The sequence below is a fragment of the Schistocerca gregaria genome, chromosome 3 (genome assembly GCF_023897955.1).
Source record: "Schistocerca gregaria isolate iqSchGreg1 chromosome 3, iqSchGreg1.2, whole genome shotgun sequence".
Classification (NCBI taxonomy): Eukaryota; Metazoa; Arthropoda; class Insecta; order Orthoptera; family Acrididae; genus Schistocerca; species Schistocerca gregaria.
This window is the reverse complement of record NC_064922.1, coordinates 779,057,202-779,078,767: the sequence shown is the minus strand read 5'-3', so window position 1 is coordinate 779,078,767 and position 21,566 is coordinate 779,057,202. Positions and strand designations below refer to the sequence as shown.

The window sequence follows — 21,566 nt, the reverse complement described above, 5'->3', positions numbered from 1 at the left end:
AAACCCGAGGCTGCTGTTGGATCACCTGCTGCACTAGCTGCACATTGCCCTCTGTGGTTGCCGTACGTGGTCGCCCTACCTTTCCAGCACGTTTATCCGTCACGTTCCCAGTCCGTTGAAATTTTTCAAACAGATCCTTTATTGTATCGCTTTTCGGTCCTTTGTTTACATTAAACCTCCATTGAAAACTTCATCTTGTTGCAACAACACTGTGTTCTAGGTGGTGGAATTCCAACACCAGAAAAATCCTCTGTTCTAAGGAATAAACCATGTTGTCCACAGCACACTTGCACGTTGTGAACAGCACACGCTTACAGCAGAAAGACGATGTACAGAATGGTGCACCCACAGACTGCGTTGTCTTCTATATCTTTCACATCACTTGCAGCGCCATCTGTTGTTGAAAATTGTAACTACTGTAATTTCGAAAGTTTGTCTGCCTGAAAATGTACTGTTGTCCCAAGCATATTGCAACAAACGGTGTATTTCTATCGATGCTCGTTTAGTTTTTATTGCCGTTTCAAATATACCGATCATTTTTGAAACACCCTGTATGAGTTGTTGGATGTCCTCCTGAGGAATATTGTGGCGCATTCTATCCAATTGACATGTTATATCATGAGGGATATTGTGGCAGGTTCTGTCCATTTGACATGTTAGATCATCTATATACCACGCTGGTTGGAGGCTCTCCCCATAATGCTCATTTGCCCAAGAATAATTTTAGTACACTGTTTTACATGTGGTATAGGACAGTGGTAAACTTAGTTAATTTACAATACAGTAGTTATACACATTGCTTTACATGACATGATAAGCACAATGTAAATTATGAATAGACAATTACTGAAATTTGGTAAATGAGGTATACTTCTTATGATGTTCCATAAATTCAGACAAAAAATAGAAGCAGTGGTCGAAGCAAAAACTGTTTTAACTTTATTTCAAATGCATTTAATGTTGGTATGCATTGTAGATAAGAAGGCAAAGGGTAATGTAACATAGCTCCAGTATGGTACACTCCTCTTTTCCTGTCTGTATTTATTGTGTTCCTGTGTGGGTTTATCTTCTGCCTAGTTTCATACATATGTGTGTGTGTGTATCATAGCCGGTCTGAAGAGCTTTTCCTTTAAGATGCTCCATTTTGTGGAAATTAGTATTTCATATATAAGCAAGGCACAGCAATATTTTGAGTGCTTCACAAAGGGGTCTACAGGAATGCGTGCATTTAGCTTTAACACCCCAATATTATTTTTTGGCATTTTAAATGTTTTTGTAGAATTTGTGCAATTTCCCAAAAAATTATTTCATACGTAAGTGGTGACTGTATACTACATTGGTACATTGTCAGCACTGACGACCAGCTTGTATTCTGAGTGAGGAACCTAACAGCATGATGATGATGATGAGTCCCATACTCCGTTTACCGAGCGTAGGGGAGCGACGCGGGAGACCCGCGCCGCCATACTAGGCAAGGTCCTAGTGGAGGTGGTTTGCCATTGCCTTCCTCCGACCGTAATGGGGATGATTGATGATGATGAAGACGACACAAACACCCAGTCATCACGAGGCAGGTGAAAAATCCCTGACCCCGCCGGGAATCGAACCCGGGACCCCGTGCTCGGGAAGCGAGAACGCTACCGCGAGACCACGAGCTGCGGACACCTAACAGCATATGCTAGCGAATTCAGTATCTTTGTTAAATTGTGTAGGTCCACCTCCCACTTCATATCTGCCTGAACATTAATGCATAGAAATTTTGTGTGACTGACCTTAAGACACTTTTTCCTTCGATAATGAAAACGGTTTGCAGTATGGAGGTTGTGTGTGGTGTGGAAGTTAATTGCCACAGTTTTCTCAGAATTTATGATAAGCCTATGGTCCTGAAAAAGTGCATTAAGGTATGCATAACTGATATTGTAACCTCCCACAGATTTTCCTAATTCTGTGATTTAATTAGAATATTAGTGTCATCTGCAAAGAGTGCAGTGGTTCAATCATGCATTTTACTAACAAAGTCATTTATGTACAGCTGAAATAGGACAGTTCCCAGAACTGACCCTCCATACTATATTTTCCTCATCAATGTAAAAACTAGAAATAGTGTGTGTTTCACTATCTTTCCATTTTATTTCTGTAATCTGATGTCAATTACTGAGGTACAAATGGAACCCCCTTTCAGACTGGCCTCTAATTCCATAATTATTTAATTTACACAAGGGAATGCCATGATCAGTAACATCGAAGGCTTTACTTAGATCCAGAAAGATCCCAGATACATGTTTCTTACCATCCACTGCTTTTAATACTTCATTCAAGAAGGCAAAATTTGCTGTTTGAGTTGACTTTCCAGATCTGAACCCATGCTGGGAGTCACATATCGGACTCTATTTATTTAAGAAAACTGTTAATCTTCTTAGGAACATTTTTCCATAATTTTGCTAAAGCATGCTAAAACTGGCCAGTATTTAGCAATATTTTGTGCCCTTCTTATGCAAAGGTGTTACTTTTGCAGTTTTTAGATTATTTGGAAACACACCACTCTCAAAAGTGGACTTTACTATGTCCGATAGTGGTTCCACAGCAAATATTGCACTAACTTTGACAATAGCATCAGATATCTCATCAATACCCATTGAACATATATTAGGTAATTTTTTGATGATTCTTGACAGTTCCTCAGGTGTTGCTGGCTACACGAATAATGTGTGTGGCTGAATTTTTTGCTCTGAGTGACTGGCTGGCTGTTTGTCAATGTTTGTATCTATAAATGCTGTGCTATATTAGAGAAATAATCGCTGAAAGCACTACCCACATGTTTGGGGCAGTTTAATTTTCTTCATTATCAGCTATACATTACTGTGATTAACTGGCTTGGTGCCCATTTCTTTCCTTATAATTTGCCAGGTTGCTTTAGTTTTATTCTTGGAATTACACAATTTGTCATTTTCTAGTTTTTTGCTTTTGAGGTAACTCATGTTAGTATTGTTTTGTATCTTTTGAAATACGTAATAAACTCGGGATTAGTATTTTGCTTGGAGTACTCATAAAATCTCCTTTTATTTTGACATGAGAATTAAATGTAGTTATTTTCTTGGGAAAATCCATTTAAAAAAGTTTGAATGCAGCCGTAAACTTATATTTCTCATTGGTACGATTACAGTCATATGCATCTTTCCAACTTTCACACTTTAGGAGAGAACAAAAACATTCCACATTTTCTTCTTCTGAAATTCCTTAGGTGTGTCATATTCTACTGGGAATTTAGTGTTCTGAAAAATTCATTGCAAGAATTAGAGCACTGTGATCACTAAGAAATGTGTTTACAATTCATATGTTATAAGCATATTTGCATGTATTTATCAAGATCTGAACAACAATAGGTGCAGAGGTTCTTGTTTCTCAAGTTGGCTCAGTTATTGTTGCACTGAAGTTGATCGATTGTAGTACATTTATAATGTTATCTCTGAATTTATTGCATTTCGAGAAATCAATATAAGTCACCACATGTAATTCTCTGTCAGTCCATTATGGCCAGGGGACATCGACTGATATGTACTTTTCAATACAATACAACCGTTTGTTAAGTTTACTGTATTGAAGAAGAAGTTTTCCTTGGGAGAGTGAATTTCTCCCAAGAGTTTCTCCATGTGATTGTCTCCATCTGGTGACCTGTATACACAAATATTAACTATGTTTTGCCTTATTAGTTCAGCTATTGAGACATATCTTTTTCAAAGGACAGTTTACAGTATTAAGTTAAACTATTTGAATTCAATATTTTCTCTAACATACACACAGGTACCCCCATGACTCGTTATTTTCCTACAAAACATGGTCGTTCGTTTGAATTAAAGAATGTATGAATGCTCTAACATATCTTGAGCCAGTGTTCTGCACAGCATAGTACAGAAATATCATTTAGATCATTTAACATAATTCGTATCTCATTTAGTGTCGTCAGGAGTGGTTGAACATTTTGATGGGGTAAATTAAAGTTAGGTACAGGGAGTAAATCATTTCTTGCTTGACCACTTACCTCACTATTTGAGCTAGTGTACTTAGAGGGAAAAATCCTCATTTTTCAGAGATGGCATTCAAGGTGTTTGACAATATGTCTTGCTGGTTCACTATATGTGGGTTCCTGCCTTTCTTCTGTTGAAATGTTCCCAATTTCCACATTTTCCTTCATCCTTTTTCAACCATCTGTCCATTAACGACTGCCTTGTTGCTGCATTTGATGTCTTGAAACTTTACCTAGTAAGTGTTTTGCTGTGACTTTCTTTGATCTTATTTATTTGTTATATACTGGCCCATAACGGTTTTTACGTGGGTGGCACTTTCACTGCGAGACTGGCACTTTTTATCTGATTGTCCATTTGCGTATGCTTTTCCCTGTATCAGTATTTGGTTTTTCAGTTTTCGCCATGTGTATGAAAGAAGCCAGCCTATTTATTACAAATAGGAATATTTCCTTATATGTAAACCATGGGTTGTATATTCATTTCTTTTCAGGGGTTCGATCTCAAAATTCAGATACTCTCTTCCTACATACACCTGTGGCAGTGTTATTTTTTTTAACATAATGCAATTTACAGAGTATTTTTTTCCATTTAGACCTTGTGCGCCACGTCTAGGCAGTATTTACGAATTATTTACATTTGTTTTGTGCACAAGTTTAAGTATATATTCCAACGCATCTATCATTTCGTCCAAAATTTTTCTTGAGGTTTTCAGCGTCATTTGTGCCACCAATAATGATTAATGTCATTAATGGAGAAGTTATCAGTAAATTTGCCCACATGTTTCACAGCTTCCTTAACTGGCACACCAGGTTTTTTCATATTTTGCACACTAAATTTTTTACCTAATTTGCCTTGTGTATACATTTTTGCCAGGACTGTCACTTACAATAAGAATTGTCTTCATTTGTAGCAGTTGTTTGATGCCTAACAGAACAGGAAATTGTGGTCGATCCACATGTGCGCCTGGAAATTTCTTAACATTTAAAATCTGGTTCCTAAATCTGTCTTACAATTATATAATCAATCTAAAACCATCCAGTGTCTCCAGGTCTCACATGTGTACAACTTACTTTTATGATTCATTTAATTATGCACTGTGCAAAATTCTACCAGGTGGCTTCTTCTTCTATCCCTCCTCCGAGTCCATATTACCCTATTATTTTTTCATTCTACTATAGAATTCCAGTCCCCTACCACAAATTTTCATCTCCTCTAACTGTCTGAATAGTTTCTTTTACCTTATTATACAGTTCTTCAGTCCCTTCATCTGCAGAGCTAACTGGCATAAAAACTTTTACTACTGGAGTAGGCATGGACTTAGGGTCTATCTTGACTACGATAATACATTCTTTGTGCTTCTCATAGTAACTTACCTGCAGTTTTTATTACTAAACTCACTCCTGCATTACCCCTATTTGACTTTGTACTTTTAACCCTGTATTCACCTGACCAGAAGTCCTGTTCTTCCTGTTGCTGCTTCACTTCACTAATTGCCACTACATCCAACTTCAACCTCTCCATTTCCCTTTTTATGTTTTCTAATGTACCTGCCCGATTAAGGGATCTAACATTCCTCACTCCATAGCACACCAGTTTTGTTTCTCCTGATGGCATACTCCTAAGTGGCCACCACTTGGAGTTCTGAACGAGGTACTACTTTACCTCCAGGATATTTTAAAGTGGACAACATCATCATCATTTAGCCATACAGTAGAGCTGGATGATCTTGGGAAAAATTTTGGCTGTAGTTTCCCCTTGCTTTCAGCTGTTTGCAACACCAGCACAAGAAGGCTGCTTTGGTTGGTGTTACAAGTCCAGATCAGTCAATCACCCAGACTGTTGCCCTGTAGCTACTGTAAAGGCTGCTGTCCCTCTTCAGGAATCACACATTTGTCTGGCCTCTGGTTACCCCTGTGGTGCAGCTATCTGTATCACAGACACACAAGCCTCACCACCGACCTCAACGTCTGTGGCTCATTTGTGGGGGGAGTCTGGGGTATCATGCCAAATTATGTCCAGTTGGCATGTTAGATTGCTAAAATCCTAAGGTGGTTGGAGGATGCAGCCCAGGTTCTCAGGTGGGGAGAGATCCAGTGATCTTGCTAGAAGTAGTAGGATTTGGGAAGCATGAAGATGAGCAGTAGAAACTCCCTCCTTGTGAGGGTGGGCATTATCTTGGGGCATTGTAAGCCCAGGAGGTCTTGCCATGAAGGGAAACAAAATGTGCCTTGCCATGTAGGTCAACAGAACAGGATACACAATATCGATGACACATCTTTGCGCTGTAAGGGCGCCATGGGTGACAACCAGAAGTCTTGCTGCGAAATGAATACCAGACTCATTCCTAGTTGGGCCATATGGTGGACAGCAGGTGGGTTGGTATCCCACTGCTGTCCAGGGAGTCACCAGACAAGTCTTCCACATGGAATCTTGACTGTAGTAAAAATGCCTTTATGGAGGGTACCTCTTCAAAATGAAGCCCAATGACCGTGTCTGGAGATGCCCCAGAAAGCAATTGGACAAGAACCTGACTGTCACCCACCCTACACAGCCCAAAAACTAGGAATGATGTTCTGGGGTTCCATTTCTTTTAATAGCAAGAACCTTTTTTTTATATGTGGTACACTTGCAGCGCAGCAGTATGTCAACAATATTCTACACCCCATTTTGTTTCCCTTCCTGATAAAAACCATTCTGGGGTTACATTTCAGCAAGATTTTGCTCACATGACATGGCAAGAGTTTCTACTGCTTGTCTTCAAGATTGCCGCGTTGCTACACTTTAGAACATTTGGAGCACTGCCAATGACAATATGGCAGCCACTGCAAAAGTATGTCGTGCATCTCCTCAGAAAAATGTAAATATTTCCAATAAAAAGAAATCATATAAACTGTAGGGACGAAATATTGAAACTAAGCGAACAAGTATCAGTACACTAAAAATGGAAATTACTCAACTTCAAACACCAAAATATTAACTGACAAAAGTGCACAGAAAATTCTTCCAGAAACACCACCCTTTTCTCATGAGTGGTCTAAATTTTAGAAATTGGGAAACATACAAAATTAAAGAGACGGGAACTGGTAAGTTGAAAGAACCAGAGGTTGTTGGCAGCTGCAGAGGGAGTATTGTGCAATGACTGATAGAACAGGGAAAATGAGTATAGTAGAGAGTGAATAGGTAGCTTTAAGAGATGAAATAGTGAAGGCAGCAGAGGATCAAATAGGTAAGAAGACTAGGCCTAGTAGGAATACTCTGATAACACAAGAGATATTTAATTTAATTGATGAAAGGAGAAAACTTAAAACTGCAGCAAATGAAGCAGAAAAAAAGGGAATGCAAACATTTAAAAAGATGAGTGACAGGAAGTGCAAAATGACTAAGCATGAGGGCAAATGTAAGGATTTAGATGTGCATTCTCACTAGGGGAAAGATAGATACCTACAGGAAAATTGAAGAGGCCTGTGGGGAATGGAGTAGCTGTCACATGAATACCAAGAGCTCAAATGGGAAAGGGGGAGGGAGGGAGATCAAGAACTAAATACAGGAAGCAGATTCAGAAGGTTGCAGTAGTTATATGGAGATGATGAGGTGCAGACGGAATAGAATAACATGGAGAAATGCATCAAACCAGTCTTCAGACCTAAGATGATAATGACAAGAAGAAGAGCAACCCTCAGGAGGGCATACAACAATTATCACTCAACGCCGAGTTGAATAGCTGCTACATAAGGGCCAGATGTAGATCAATGTGTTATTGATTTGCGATCTCTCTCACTCTCTCAAAGCATCCTATTTTTTTGAAATTTTGAAATTTAAATTATTTATGTATGTATATGCACATCAAATCTACCAATTTCCATCTCATTCGCATAATTCTTTCGATGTTTTTTTTCTTCTTCTTTGGATTGTTTAGCACTTCCTTATGGTTCTTCATCCTGAAGAAACACTTGGTTTTGAATACTTATACCCAATCAGAAAAGTTGTTGCAGTGTGGACGCTAGGAAAAAAGACCAGAGTGTAATATCTGGGTTATGGCTATACTTGCGTGCCTGTAAGCAGTTTCAAGAAGCTGAATGCTTTGAGCTTTGTTGGTGCTATACTCCTTTAAAATACAAGCTGATACCACATCTTTTAGTACAGAAATGTGAAATCTAAATTTTCATCCAGACACTGGGTCCTTTAAAATCATACATTTAAGTATACAGTAATCTCCTGCAACTTATCTCCTTTTCTAGTAACTAATAATTCTTGCAGGTGTGGTATGTTGGACACCCACATTTACTATAGGGCAATTGCTTAAAATGGTGGTGTGTTTTGCTTTGAAGACTGAACAGATGAATGTACATGCTCTGAATTTATACTGCAAGGAAAATAAATGAGGGCACTGTTTGAAAAATTACCTTGACCCTGTCTCCCAAACAAAACAGTGTAGATACAACTTTCATTAGAAAAATGTGATGTTATCTACAGACTCTCAACCTGGACAGCAAACACAGGAATTAAGGAAAACTGCGAAACGGCAGAATAAGGAGGTAATTATCATTGATGTGCTAAATCAGATGTTAATGTGATTATGGATTTGCCTGTGAAGAGGTCCTGCCCTTTGACAAGCACAACTTAAGATGAGTATGGATTGACTGATATGGAAGAACCCACTGACTAAAGTTCCATGACATGTCAAGAATTCATAATCAACATTCAAGACTGTATCCTATAATTGATTTTATTAATTGACTGACACCCTTAAATGGGGAACCACATAGCAAAGAACTAACATTCACATCTACACAGTCCCCTTCAGTATATTTACTGCAGTTCTTTTTAATTACATCCATTACTAAGACTAATGGAATATCAAAGAAGTTTGGTTCATAGGAATGTTATCCTACCATAAACTTGAAAACTTGTTTGTTACATGACCCCAACACTATCAAGAGTGTAATGGTGGCATGCAATATTTCACACACTGCAAAAAATATTGCACTTTAAGTGAAATATTACACGAAATACATTAAGTAAAAACGAACTGTAATACAAAGCATAAACAGACAGTTCTTTACAATTGGTGTTGAAGTTACCTGAGGTTGACCAGGTGCTGTTGTAACAGCTGCAAAATTCTGGTTTGTAAAAGTTTGTGATGGTATTGGTGCAACTGCAACAGGAACTGGAACAGCTGCTGGTTGTGGCGGTGGTGGTGTGCTATGTTGCTGTGCTGCTGCTCCAGTCAGAATAGCCGAGATGTCTGGTGTATCCAGTTCAGATTCCTGGATATGATCATACATCTGTTAAATTCAGCCACAGCACACCATTGACATGATAACATATGACACAGAATAAATTATTTTGCTATATAGAAGAGTATTTTTCAACTATTACATCAAAGTTGAATATAAAAAATAGTATTTACAAAAACATTGAAATACTATGCAACCAGATTATAAAACAGACATGGTGACATTACTATCAGGAGACACTAAAATTTAGGTATGTGTATGTGAGCATAACTTATCTCTTAGGTAAAGTGATGGATTATTCAATGCCTACTGGGAAACCATAGAGAACAGAGTGTTGAAATTATTTTTATTAGTTAAGTAGTTTAGAATTACAAGCTGTTTCAAAGTTTTCATGACTGCATGCATGTGAATCGATACAGGTGGACATCAAGCACCCTCAAGGCAGGGCAGGCAATCACAGTTTACCGTGAGTTGCGGTACCTAGTGGGCACAGCATCTGTTATATGCCTCGATGTGCTGGTTTGAAGAAGCGGGGTATGCTGTCTAGTGAAGGGCACACAATGACAAATGCTGGTATTACAGTGGACAAAGACATTTAGAGAGACCTGCCAAAAACTGTCTATTCTGTTGTTTCTCAAGCTGACAATACAACATGTTAAACTGTGACCGAAGTTAAGCTATTATTTTACTGTTCCTTCTGAAGAAATGTTAATACAGAGAGAGAGTATTTAACAGCAAAAATGTATGTCACATTAATCAGAGGAGAGTTTTATTTGTGAATTTGCATTTTATACTGAATATTTCTAGCGACTACTACAGAATCAGAAGTAGTAGCCCATGCTTTTTTGGTAGTTACCACCATGTTAAAGAGGTGAGATAAGTAACAGCTAGTAATTGTAACTCATGAGGATATTGGACACCTAAATTTAACATTGTAGTACAATGCTATGTATAACACCTACTAATGGTGGAACAGTTTTCTGGTGGGTGAAAATTTACACTAAGGTTTTCAAAATAGACATTCTTTCTTCCCCCTCCATTTTCCCATGCTATTTTACACACTCCCCTAGCCATGATGAACCTTCTCAAATTGGCTGCACTCAAACTATTCAAATATGAAGCACAAACAGCAAGATGCAGTTACAGTATCACAGGGAATGAATTTCAATTAGTAATTCTGAAGTTCTCAAGTATATTAATTATCATTTATCAATTCACTGATAAAATGGGGGAGGAATTCCTGCATAAATCCATCTGTGTGACCTGGACTACTGTACTTGCTGTGCAACCTGTAAGATAATTCATTATCACTGGAACTGTCTGAGTAGGTGCCAGCGAGGAACTGAATCACAAGCTTTATGAATGTCTAGAAACAAATTTTTATTACACAGGTTACTTTGACCTACAGAATTTTGGACATTGTGTGAAAGCTCTACAATCTGGTGGGGAAAAGGAGAAGATACAGAAAAATCTTGTTTTATCTAATTTTTCCATTGGTCCTGGAGAAATCGCAAGTAGTATATCACTAAAATTCCCTTTAACTAACTCTGCTTTGAGAAAAGTTGTCCTTCAACAACCAATGTTAAGTATTAATTGAAATAACTTTCTATCAAATGAAATAACTTCATGAAAGAAGGTTGTATATGTGGAAGAACCCTGGAGATACTAAAAGGTATCAGATAGATTATATAATGGTAAGACAGAGATTTAGGAACCAGGTTTTAAGTTGTAAGACATTTCCAGGGGCAGATGTGGACTCTGACCACAATCTATTGGTTATGAACTGTAGATTAAAACTGAAGAAACTGCAAAAAGGTGGGAAATTAAGGAGATGGGACCTGGATAAACTGAAAGAACCAGAGGTTGTACAGAGTTTCAGGGAGAGCATAAGGGAACAATTAACAGGAATAGGGGAAAGAAATACAGTAGAAGAAGAATGGGTAGCTCTGAGGGATGTAGTAGTGAAGGCAGCAGAGGGTAAAGTAGGTACAAAGACGAGGGCTGCTAGAAATCCTTGGGTAACAGAAGAAATATTGAATTTAATTGATGAAACAAGAAAATATAAAAATGCAGTAAATGAAGCAGGCAAAAAGGAATACAAACGTCCCAAAAATGAGATCGAAAGGAAGTGCAAAATGGCTAAACAGGGATGGCTAGAGGACAAATGTAAGGATGTAGAAGCTTATCTCACTAGGGGTAAGATAGATACTGCCTACAGGAAAATTAAAGAGACCTTTGGAGAGAAGAGAACCACGTGTATGAATATCAAGAGCTCAGATGGCAGCCCAGTTCTAAGCAAAGAAGGGAAGGCAGAAAGGTGGAAGGAGTATATAGAAGGTTTATACAAGGGCGATGTACTTGAGAACAATATTATGGAAATGGAAGAGGATGTAGATGAAGACGAAATGGGAGATACGATACTGCGTGAAGAGTTTGACAGAGCACTGAAAGACCTGAGTCGAAACAAGGCCCCCGGAGTAGACAACATTCCATTAGAACTACTGACGGCCTTGGGACAACCAGTCCTGACAAAACTCTACCAGCTGGTGAGCAAGATGTACGAGACAGGCAAAATACCCTCAGACTTCAATAAGAATATAATAATTCAAATCCCAAAGAGACCATGTGCTGACAGATGTGAAAATTACCGAACTATCAGTTTAATAAGTCACAGCTGCAAAATACTAACGCGAATTCTTTCAGACGAATGGAAAAAGTGGTAGATGCGGACCTCGGGGAGGATCGGTTTGGATTCCGTAGAAATGTTGGAACACGTGAGGTAATACTGACCTTACAACTTATCTTAGAAGAAAGATTAAGAAAAGGCAAACCTACGTTTCTAGCATTTGTAGACTTAGAGAAAGCTTTTGACAATGTTGACTGGAATACTCTTTCAAATTCTAAAGGTGGCAGGGGTAAAATACAGGGAGCGAAAGGCTATTTATAATTTGTACAGAAACCAGATGGCAGTCATAAGAGTCGAGGGGCATGAAAGGGAAGCAGTGGTTGAGAAAGGAGTGAGACAGGGTTGTAGCCTCTCCCCGATGTTATTCAATCTGTATACTGAGCAAGCAGTAAAGGAAACAAAAGAAAAATTTGGAGTAGGTATTAAAATTCATGGAGAAGAAGTAAAAACTTTGAGGTTCGCCGATGACATTCTAATTCTGTCAGAGACGCAAAGGTCTTGGAAGAGCAGTTAAACGGAATGGACAGTGTCTTGAAAGGAGGATATAACATGAACATCAACAAAAGCAAAACGAGGATAATGGAATGTAGTCAAATTAAATCGGGTGATGCTGAGGGCATTAGATTAGGAAATGAGACACTTAAAGTGGTAAAGGAGTTTTGCTATTTAGGAAGTAAAATAACTGATGATGGTCGAAGTAGAGAGGATATAAAATGTAGACTGGGAATGGCAAGGAAAGCATTTCTGAAGAACAGAAATTTGTTAACATCGAATATAGATTTATGTATCAGGAAGTCGTTTCTGAAAGTATTTGTTTGGAGTGTAGCCATGTATGGAAGTGAAACATGGACGATAACTAGTTTGGACAAGAAGAGAATAGAAGCTTTCGAAATGTGGTGCTACAGAAGAATACTGAAGATAAGGTGGATAGATCACGTAACTAATGAGGAGGTATTGAATAGGATTGGGGAGAAGAGAAGTTTGTGGCACAACTTGACTAGAAGAAGGGATCGGTTGGTAGGACATGTTCTGAGGCATCGAGGGATCACAAATTTAGCAGTGGAGGGCAGCGTGGAGGGTAGAAATCGTAGAGGGAGACAAAGAGATGATACACTAAGCAGATTCAGAAGGATGTAGGTTGCAGTAGGTACTGGGAGATGAAGCAGCTTGCACAGGATAGAGTAGCATGGAGAGCTGCATCAAACCAGTCTCAGGACTGAAGACAACAAGTTTCTATCATTTTAAAGGGTTTTCAGCTGTAAAATATAGTAGTTTGACTCACAGAACTCCTAACATGTTCACTGATAAATTGGTCTTGAGTCACACTATTACCATATGAAAGTGCTGCCTAATCATTATTTACATCTCTACCTTACACACTTTGCTTTCCATTTCTACATAGAATGTAGACAAGAAGCTTAGAAAACGTAAGTGTAAATGGTTTTCTTTCACACAAATTTGCATTACAATTTATAAAAAAGTTGGGCTCAAGCCAAGATGAGAAACTAATTACAAAAGCAAATTCACTTACTGATGTGTGAGGTATATTATGTTATCTGTTTCAATAGCTGTTGCCTTGAAATTCATGTTTGTGAACTCATCACATTTTTATTTTATCCATTATAAATTGGCTATAGTAAGTAAAAACAACTCTTACATTTTCAAAATTAGATTTTTTGCTTTCAGCCACAACTGATCCATCCTGTGGTTTAGTGCCCAGAAAATAATCCCTGTTTTGGAAGTGCATTTTTATTTATTATGGTAAGTTAAAGGTCATATGTGTTTCGCCCAAGGCGTTGCATTTCCTGGAAACTTGTTTGCAATGCCAACATCAAAATAATTTTTTCTGGCTATGATAAATGCCACTTTTAGCTATCAATATATTAGTTGTCACTGCAATTTTGATGTGTTTGTCAAAGGATACACACCGAATGGCATGGCATACAGTAATATTACAAGTAAAAAATTAAAAAGATATCAGCTGTCTTACCTCTCATGAAGGCATTAACAACTATTGCCGTAGTAGGAAAAAAGCATGAAATTTAATAATATCTGTCAGTAGTATTGTTTCATTTGGCATTTGGATTTAAAAATTACAGCTTTTGGAAGACACACAAACATAAATTCATCTTTAATATTGCAACGGTGTGCCAATAAGTACAGCTGAAATTGGCGAATTGCGTCTAAATTGCTATTACAATATCGACAGCAATGAGAAATGAGTGGGAATTGTCACGTCAAAACTTATGACAGATGCGAACCCTTCACTGAACTACTTAAGTTTATTGTTACTGACATGTTTTGCCCTACAAAGACTGCATAGTAAAAACTTTAAGAATGCTGCAATATCTCACATTTAACTCTCATCTAATAAGACATTTAATAATTTCCTGAAACAAAATGTGAGCAAATTAAATTTTGAAATACTGACTGGCAGTGGCATATCTTCTGGTGTTATGTGTGACTAAACAAAAACATTAACAGGAGCTGACAATTATTCAGAACAAGTGCCTTTGGATTCCAAACAGGGACAGACTGCCACAGACGAACAAAAGAACAGGAAACATAAAGGTAGACAGAGAGAAATTAAGACACAATCGATCCAGATATGAGGAAGGAATTTAATCATTCAATGAATGTGACGACATGAAGCAAAATATGGCGAAACAGGCTGGACTACGGGGAAAGGAAGAAACTGAAGCACTGGTGGTGGAACTAGGAATTTGAGGAAGCAGTAGAGACTCGCAGGAAAGCCTGGAGAGACTGGAGCAGCAAGAAGGACCCGGAAAAATGGAAAGTTTTCTTAGGAGCAACAAAGGAAGCAGCCCAAAGATGGACCAGAAGACCGAAGATGAAGCAGGAACTGGACGAGATTGAGACCAACTTCAGGAAAAAAACAACAGCAGACAATTTTTCGGGAAAACCTGTTGAACTGTGAACCACCTGAAGAAGAGCTTGAACTGGTGACTGACACAGAAGAGAGAGAGAGAGAGAGAGAGAGAGAGAGAGAGAGAGAGAGAGAGAGAGAGAGAGAGAGAGACACCCTCCAACCAGGGATGAAGTTGCACATGCCATAAGCAATCTAAAGAATAAGGCAACTGGAGATGATATAACAGCCGAGATGATAAAGTGGGGAGGCAACAAAGCAATAGACAACATGACCAACATCATTCACCAGATATGGAGAACAAAGAAATTGCCAGAAGGATGGAAGAATGCAATTGTAGTACCAATACACCAGAAGAGGGACAAGAGAGATGCAAACTACAGAGGAATATCGCTACTGGAGTTTGGATACGAGGTGCTGTCTCAACTATTGGTCAAGAGAGTAGAAGAACAAGTAGAAAGTACAGTTGGCGACTACAAAGCGGGATTCAGAAAGGGAAGAGGTTGTGTAGAACAGATATTTATCCTGAAGCAACTAATAAAACATAGGGCCTTAAAAAACAAAAAGACGGTAATAACCTTCGTGGACCTCACAAAGGCATATGACTCCATCGACAGACAGACTCATGTTAGGATCCTGAAGAACAGAGGACTTTATGAAACTACACAAGAACTCATAAAAGAAATTCTGACAGACACAAAAGCAAGGGCGAGATTCAGAGACGCACTGTCAGAAGAATTTGAGATAAAGACTGGTTTTATACAGGGAGATGGATTGTCACCACTGTTGTTCAATATAGCACTGGACAAAGTGATCAGGCAGTGGAGAGCAATAAACGAGGAAATGGGAATACCAAAGACCCATGTGGGGGACAAAAAGGACAACAGGGCTCAAGGGGACTGCCTAGCCTTTGCAGATGACATACCAATAGTGAGACGGAAGAAGACGCAAAGACACAACTCGACAACTTAAGTAAGGTAGCCAGAAAGGTGGGACTGAGGATCGCCTGTATCAAGACGAAGACATTAAACACCACTGCAAACTGGGAAACACTGGAAGGCACTGTGCAAATGGTGGACAAATTTAAATACCTGGTGAATTTATAACAGGAAGGAACACGAGCAAGGAGGGAATAAGAGAGGATAAAGAAGATGAGGTCAGCCTTCGGCATGACGAGAGAGATATACAATAAAAAGAATTTATCCACAGAGGCAAAGATAAGCCACTACAAGGCAACAGTGAGGAATGCAGTATTATATGCTGCTGAGACGATGACACTAGGAAGAAATGGGGCAGAACAACTAGAGAAAGAAGAGAGAAAGAAGAGAGAAAAATACGAAAAACACTAGGTCCGAAAAAGAGGTGGAGAGAGGTGGATGCGAAGACCTAGGGAACAATTGTACCGGAACATGAGAGCAATATCTGGTGAAATCAGACTCAGAAGGGCAAAGTTTGCTGGGCATGTATGAGTATGGACATAATGATGAAGAGAGTGTGGAAAACAACAGAGGGACAAGGGGAAAGACAGGAACCAAGTGGATTGTTGAACTTTGGAAGGATTGGTTGGAATTGGGGATCAAGATCGAAGGAAAGGAAAATTGGAACAACAAATATACACTGACAAATATGCCGGAGATCAATGACATAAGAATACAGGAAAAGATTAGAATGTCACCAGGGGAGCCACCAGGAGAAACGGAAACTGAAGATCTCTGAAGAAGAGTGGGAGAGAAGAATAGAAAGAATGAAGAGGTTCTGGGGGAAGAAGAGGAAAATGCAGTCCACGAAGGGGCTACACATAGTCCTACAGAGGCCGTAATGCAAGAAGAAGAAGAAGAAGAAGAAGAAGAAGACAAAATAAATGTTGCACTATGTGGCACAGCAAAACACTGATATTGCAAAAGGGGCTACATGAGGCTAAGAGTTCTTGAATAGTGGAAAGGAAGTTTTAGAATATGTGGTTTTAAGGTACAATACATGGAAACATTTCTGTACGCAGAAGTGTATTTTGAGAGAAGCCACAAGAAATCACATTGATTATCGAGACAGAGCACTATCTGGCTACATTAGGGAGATGATGAAAAAGAAGCCATGCATATATAGTAGAGAAAGTGACAAGGTTGTGGAATAACTGAAGAACAGTACTCTGACAAATCTGATTTAAGTATGCAAGTAAAGAATAAAATAAGAAAAAGATTAAGTTTCAACATCACTATCACGATATATGCCCTAAACATCCATTGGTAACATCATTTCTCAGGGAAAATTAATGACTTTTTGCTTACTCCACTACATGAGTCTTACACCTCTGGGTAGGCCTAATTCACTCTGCGAAAGCAAGTAACAATTTTTTTTTTTAGAGGTAAATTCCATCCATCACAAGAAAGAAAGTAATGATCATCATCATTTTACAGGCTTGATGCTACTGGGAATGCCAGGCTCAAACCACACTCAAATGCTTTACAAATGCTGACTGCAGTAGCACTTTTAAGCAAAAAATACAGAAAATTAGGCTCCAGTAGTTCATTTACCCTAACAAGTGGAAATCCTAATAGTGCTGGGATACTGAACACAAGTATGCCTATCCTTATTTTCCAATGAATAATCACCAAATATCAAAGTTTTATATTCACAAAAATGTGGCAAATGAAATCAATATGTATGCAAAATTTAGCAATTTTATTCAATATTCATAAAAGGAATGTCACAGTTCTTGTCTTGAAAGCATGGAAGTTTAATGATTATGAAAAACCAACTGTAAAGGCAAAGTGCTATGCCTTATCACATGAAGTTCAATTGCTTACTCGATAAATTCTCTAGCTTCTTATATATTTATGAAAGACTTACTTGCAAGAAATTGAAAGTACCACCAACTGAACCAATCACTTCATTAATAACCCGAGCTGGCTGGGTCTGTGAAGGTGCGAACGTTGGCTGGGCTCCTACGATAAAACAAGATGTATTTAGTGGAAAATCATTTAGCTTCACTCTTTCCAATCTAAAAATATATCCACTGTTACTTTAAAATCCTCTAACACTGAATTCTCACAGCATAAGCAAGAAAGAAAACACACATTTAAACAGGTGGATATGATTAGTCACCTGACACTTCTTAATTGAGACAAAGTTGCATCATGTTTCCGATCACACATAAAATAAGCTGATACTTGAGAGATTTTATGCAGAAGTGACTATTGTGCCAAAGCAGATGAGGGTCTCCCAGGCAAGCTGTCCAGCAATAAATTTTCAAATCCGCAGTTTTTGCAGCCTTTTTCAGTGCAAATTTTTTCCATGTTAAATTTGAGACTAAAACAACCTATTATCAAAACTTTATATTGACAATTATTAGAATGTGCATAATTAAAGTTATTTCTTTAGTAGTGTGAGTCACATACACAAGTTACTTTTAAAAAGTTGTTAAATACTGTCTTAACAGGCAATAAAAAATACAAAATAAAGACTTGCAAATTCTGTTTTTACAGATACATATACATTTTAACTTACTGATTACAAGGAACAAACAGTGGAAATTGGCATAATAAAAATGACTAAATCTTTTCTTTAAATTTTCTACTTCGGCCAAAATCTTTGAGGCTTCACGCAACATACATGCTCTGTGTTTTTAATTCTTTGATTTCACCTTGCTTTCATTTGTTCAATGATTGTTTCTCCTGTTCTTGTTCATCTTTCTTTGCATTATGTTTCATACTGTCTGCCTTTGTAAAATAAATGTGTGTTGCGAAAACAGTGCGACTTTTTTTAATGTTCAAACTGTTAACTCCATTTGTGTATTGGAGGGTATCTTATACATATCTTAGAGCAGTAAGAGTTTTTTTCTGTTTGATTTTCAACTATAATTTCAGAGTTTACAGAAGAGCCTAGCTCAATATAAGCATTTCTATGTGAGATGATTAAAATTGCATAAAACCTTGGAAATTCGGGCATGTATTTATGGTACTTTGCCTTATGGTAGGTCTTGTCATGGATTAAACCTCTTCCACTTTTGTCTGTCCATAGCCAGCCTTTTCATTTCTGAATATTTGCCTCCTTTGATATTGTCCATCATTTGATATCTTCTTTTTCCTCTTCCCCTTTTCCCTCCATAATTCCTTCTGATCCTTCCTTCAATAAACAGTCCCTCCTCAAACAATGTCCAATCCAGTTCTGTTTTCTCTTTCTGATGACTTTCAGCATGTTTCTTCTCCAACTCTTCTTAATACTTCATTCCTTACTCTGTCTTCCCATTACGCTTTTTCCATTTTTCTCCATATCCACATCTCTAGAGCCTCCACTCTTCTTTCATCTTCCATCCTCAATGTCCAGGTCTCCACACCATATAGTGCAATGCTACAGATGTAACATTTGGCAAGTCTTTTCCTCAGATCTTTGTTTAGTGCTCCCCAAAGTAATTTCTGTTTCCTCTTGAATCCTTTTGCAATTCTTTTCCTAATTTCTGTTGAGCAATACATATCATCCGTTATTACACTTCCCAAGTAATTGAAGTTATTCACTTTATTACCTCACCCCTATTTTAATGCGGCATTTTCTCCCCTTTCCTCCAATTACCATGCATTTCGCTTCATTCTTATTAATCTTCATTCCATATTACTCTAATTTTGTGTTTAGTCGTCTAACATTTGTTCCATCTCTCTTGCACACACTGCCTTCACAACCATGTCGTCTGCAAATCTTATAAATTCCACTCTCCGACCCCCTATACAAACTCCTCTCCTTCCATCAAAAGTTTCACTAATAATTTCCTCCAGATACATACTGAAGTGTTGGTGATAAACAACAACCTTGTCTTACACCTCTTCCCAGTTCAATTTCTTCACTCACCACACCACCTATTCTTACTCTTGGTATCTGGTTCAAATATAGATTTCTAATTAGTTGTCTATCCCTACTGTTTACCTCCATGTTTCTTTAGGATTTCCATCAGTTTGTCCCACCTGACACAGTCAAAAGCCTTCTCAAGATCAATGAACCCAACATACACCTTCCTTTTCTTCTCCATGTACATCTCCCCTATGACTCTCAGTAGCCCAATGGCATCTCTAGTTCCCACTCCTCACCTGAAACCAAATTGTTTATCTATTACCCAATTCAGATTTCCATATAGCCTTCTGTTGAGCGTCCTCAGCAAGACTGATTGCATGCAATATAGGCATGGCTTTGAAGATAATTTGATTATATTAATAAAGAATTTATCAAGACGATTTTCATTTCTTTAGTAATATTTCATCTTCAATTCATTTTCCTCTCCACAAATTCAGACTTAACACAGTCTGTCTCTGAACCATACATTTTTCCTTTTGATATCAAAATTTCAAGAAACTGTCAATCTTCTTTGCACTACATCCTGGTTTAATGCAATTTCTGGATTCAAGCAGGAAATCTTATGTATTAAGTTGTATTTGAGCAGTGATATTTCTTGCAACTTCTCTAATATGCTACAAATGCATGTTTTCTTTTAGCAACAATATTTCCTCTTCAGATACATTCTTAAATTTTTTAGTTGGCTTCTTGTAGCAAAATCCAGATTGAATTGTCTTGCTGTAATTACACTCTTTACATACTTCAGTCAATTTTCACTAAAGATTATTTTTTTGCTTTTAGACATCTAGTTTCACAACTCACAGTGTCAAAGTGTTAATAAGGTTATGTACATCATGCAGAAATTGAGCTATCAGGACATCACTCTGAAAACCAGTAAAAAAGATTCCAAACAATGTGCTGTTAACTGCAAAATGTCAATTTTGGTGATAGCAATTTTTCACTGACAGCTTCAGAAACAACTCTCAAACTTTGTGACTGAGGAATAATTTTCTATTAACTCAGTAACGTAAGTTCAGGTATGAACAAGAATTATCAATGCTTTTCCAACTGCATTTTTTTTTACCCATCTTGTTCCACAAGAAGAAGATGATCCAGTTATCTAAATGTATTGTGACCTTTGTGCAGGAGAATCACGAAATAAATAATAGCATTCAAAAAAAGACATGTCTCCAATTAGTTTTGGAAATGCCTGTTCTGAAAGTGTCCTATTGTAATGCAAACTGCAGGTAACCAGTTTGTAAACAACCTAAGGATTCTTTTAGTTACTTTTTAAAGTCATTCAAAAGTTTTAAATTCACATTTGCTCCATTCATTAATAGCTGCAATTTTTTTTTTTAGGTTTTCAAACCCTAATGATCTTTTGACACCTCCAAGCAGATAATTTTGGATAACAGTGTTTGCCATCATTTCATGTGCTGGAAAGAGGTTTTACCTTGAAGTTAGTTTTGTCAACTTCAGTGATCTTACCTATTCCAGTATTCTCCAGAGTGCTGGTTCCGGAGTATCACAGAAAAGCTAACCAGCATAGAAGTTACAAGTATCTTCAGGCATGGCAGCAACAAGTATTTCTGCTACTGGTTTAAAAATTCTGCTATGTAATTCAATGATACAGACAGAAGTACAAGTTTATGCTTAGTATTAAAATTTCATGTAGCAGATGATTTGACCGTTAAACACTGATACAGAAATTTCACCCCGTCTGTATTATTAATATTATTATTATTAAAAGTGACCATCAGAACACTTTGTTCTGATGTATTGTTCAATATGCTCATAGTATGTTTTGACTTCTGAACAAAATAGTAATAAAAGAAGCTTATACAGACTAAGAATATGGGATTAGTGAAACACATTGACCACCTTTAAGCCAAATTCTTTTATTGCACTTTCAG

The 21,566-nt window shown here is 37.7% G+C and overlaps 1 protein-coding gene across 4 annotated transcripts in view; it reads right to left on the bottom strand.

Moving 5' to 3' along the window:
- Positions 1-21,566, bottom strand: part of LOC126354177 (caprin-1) — an 87,394-nt gene that overhangs the window by 38,515 nt on the left and 27,313 nt on the right. For all 4 annotated transcript variants that reach the window (XM_050003617.1, XM_050003619.1, XM_050003618.1 and 1 more), the window contains exons 7-8: positions 17,683-17,777; positions 9,107-9,292 (exon numbers count right to left, since the gene is read on the bottom strand). In XM_050003617.1, the coding sequence (XP_049859574.1) occupies positions 9,107-9,292; positions 17,683-17,777 (281 nt within the window). The remainder of the gene's footprint in view (positions 1-9,106; positions 9,293-17,682; positions 17,778-21,566) is intronic.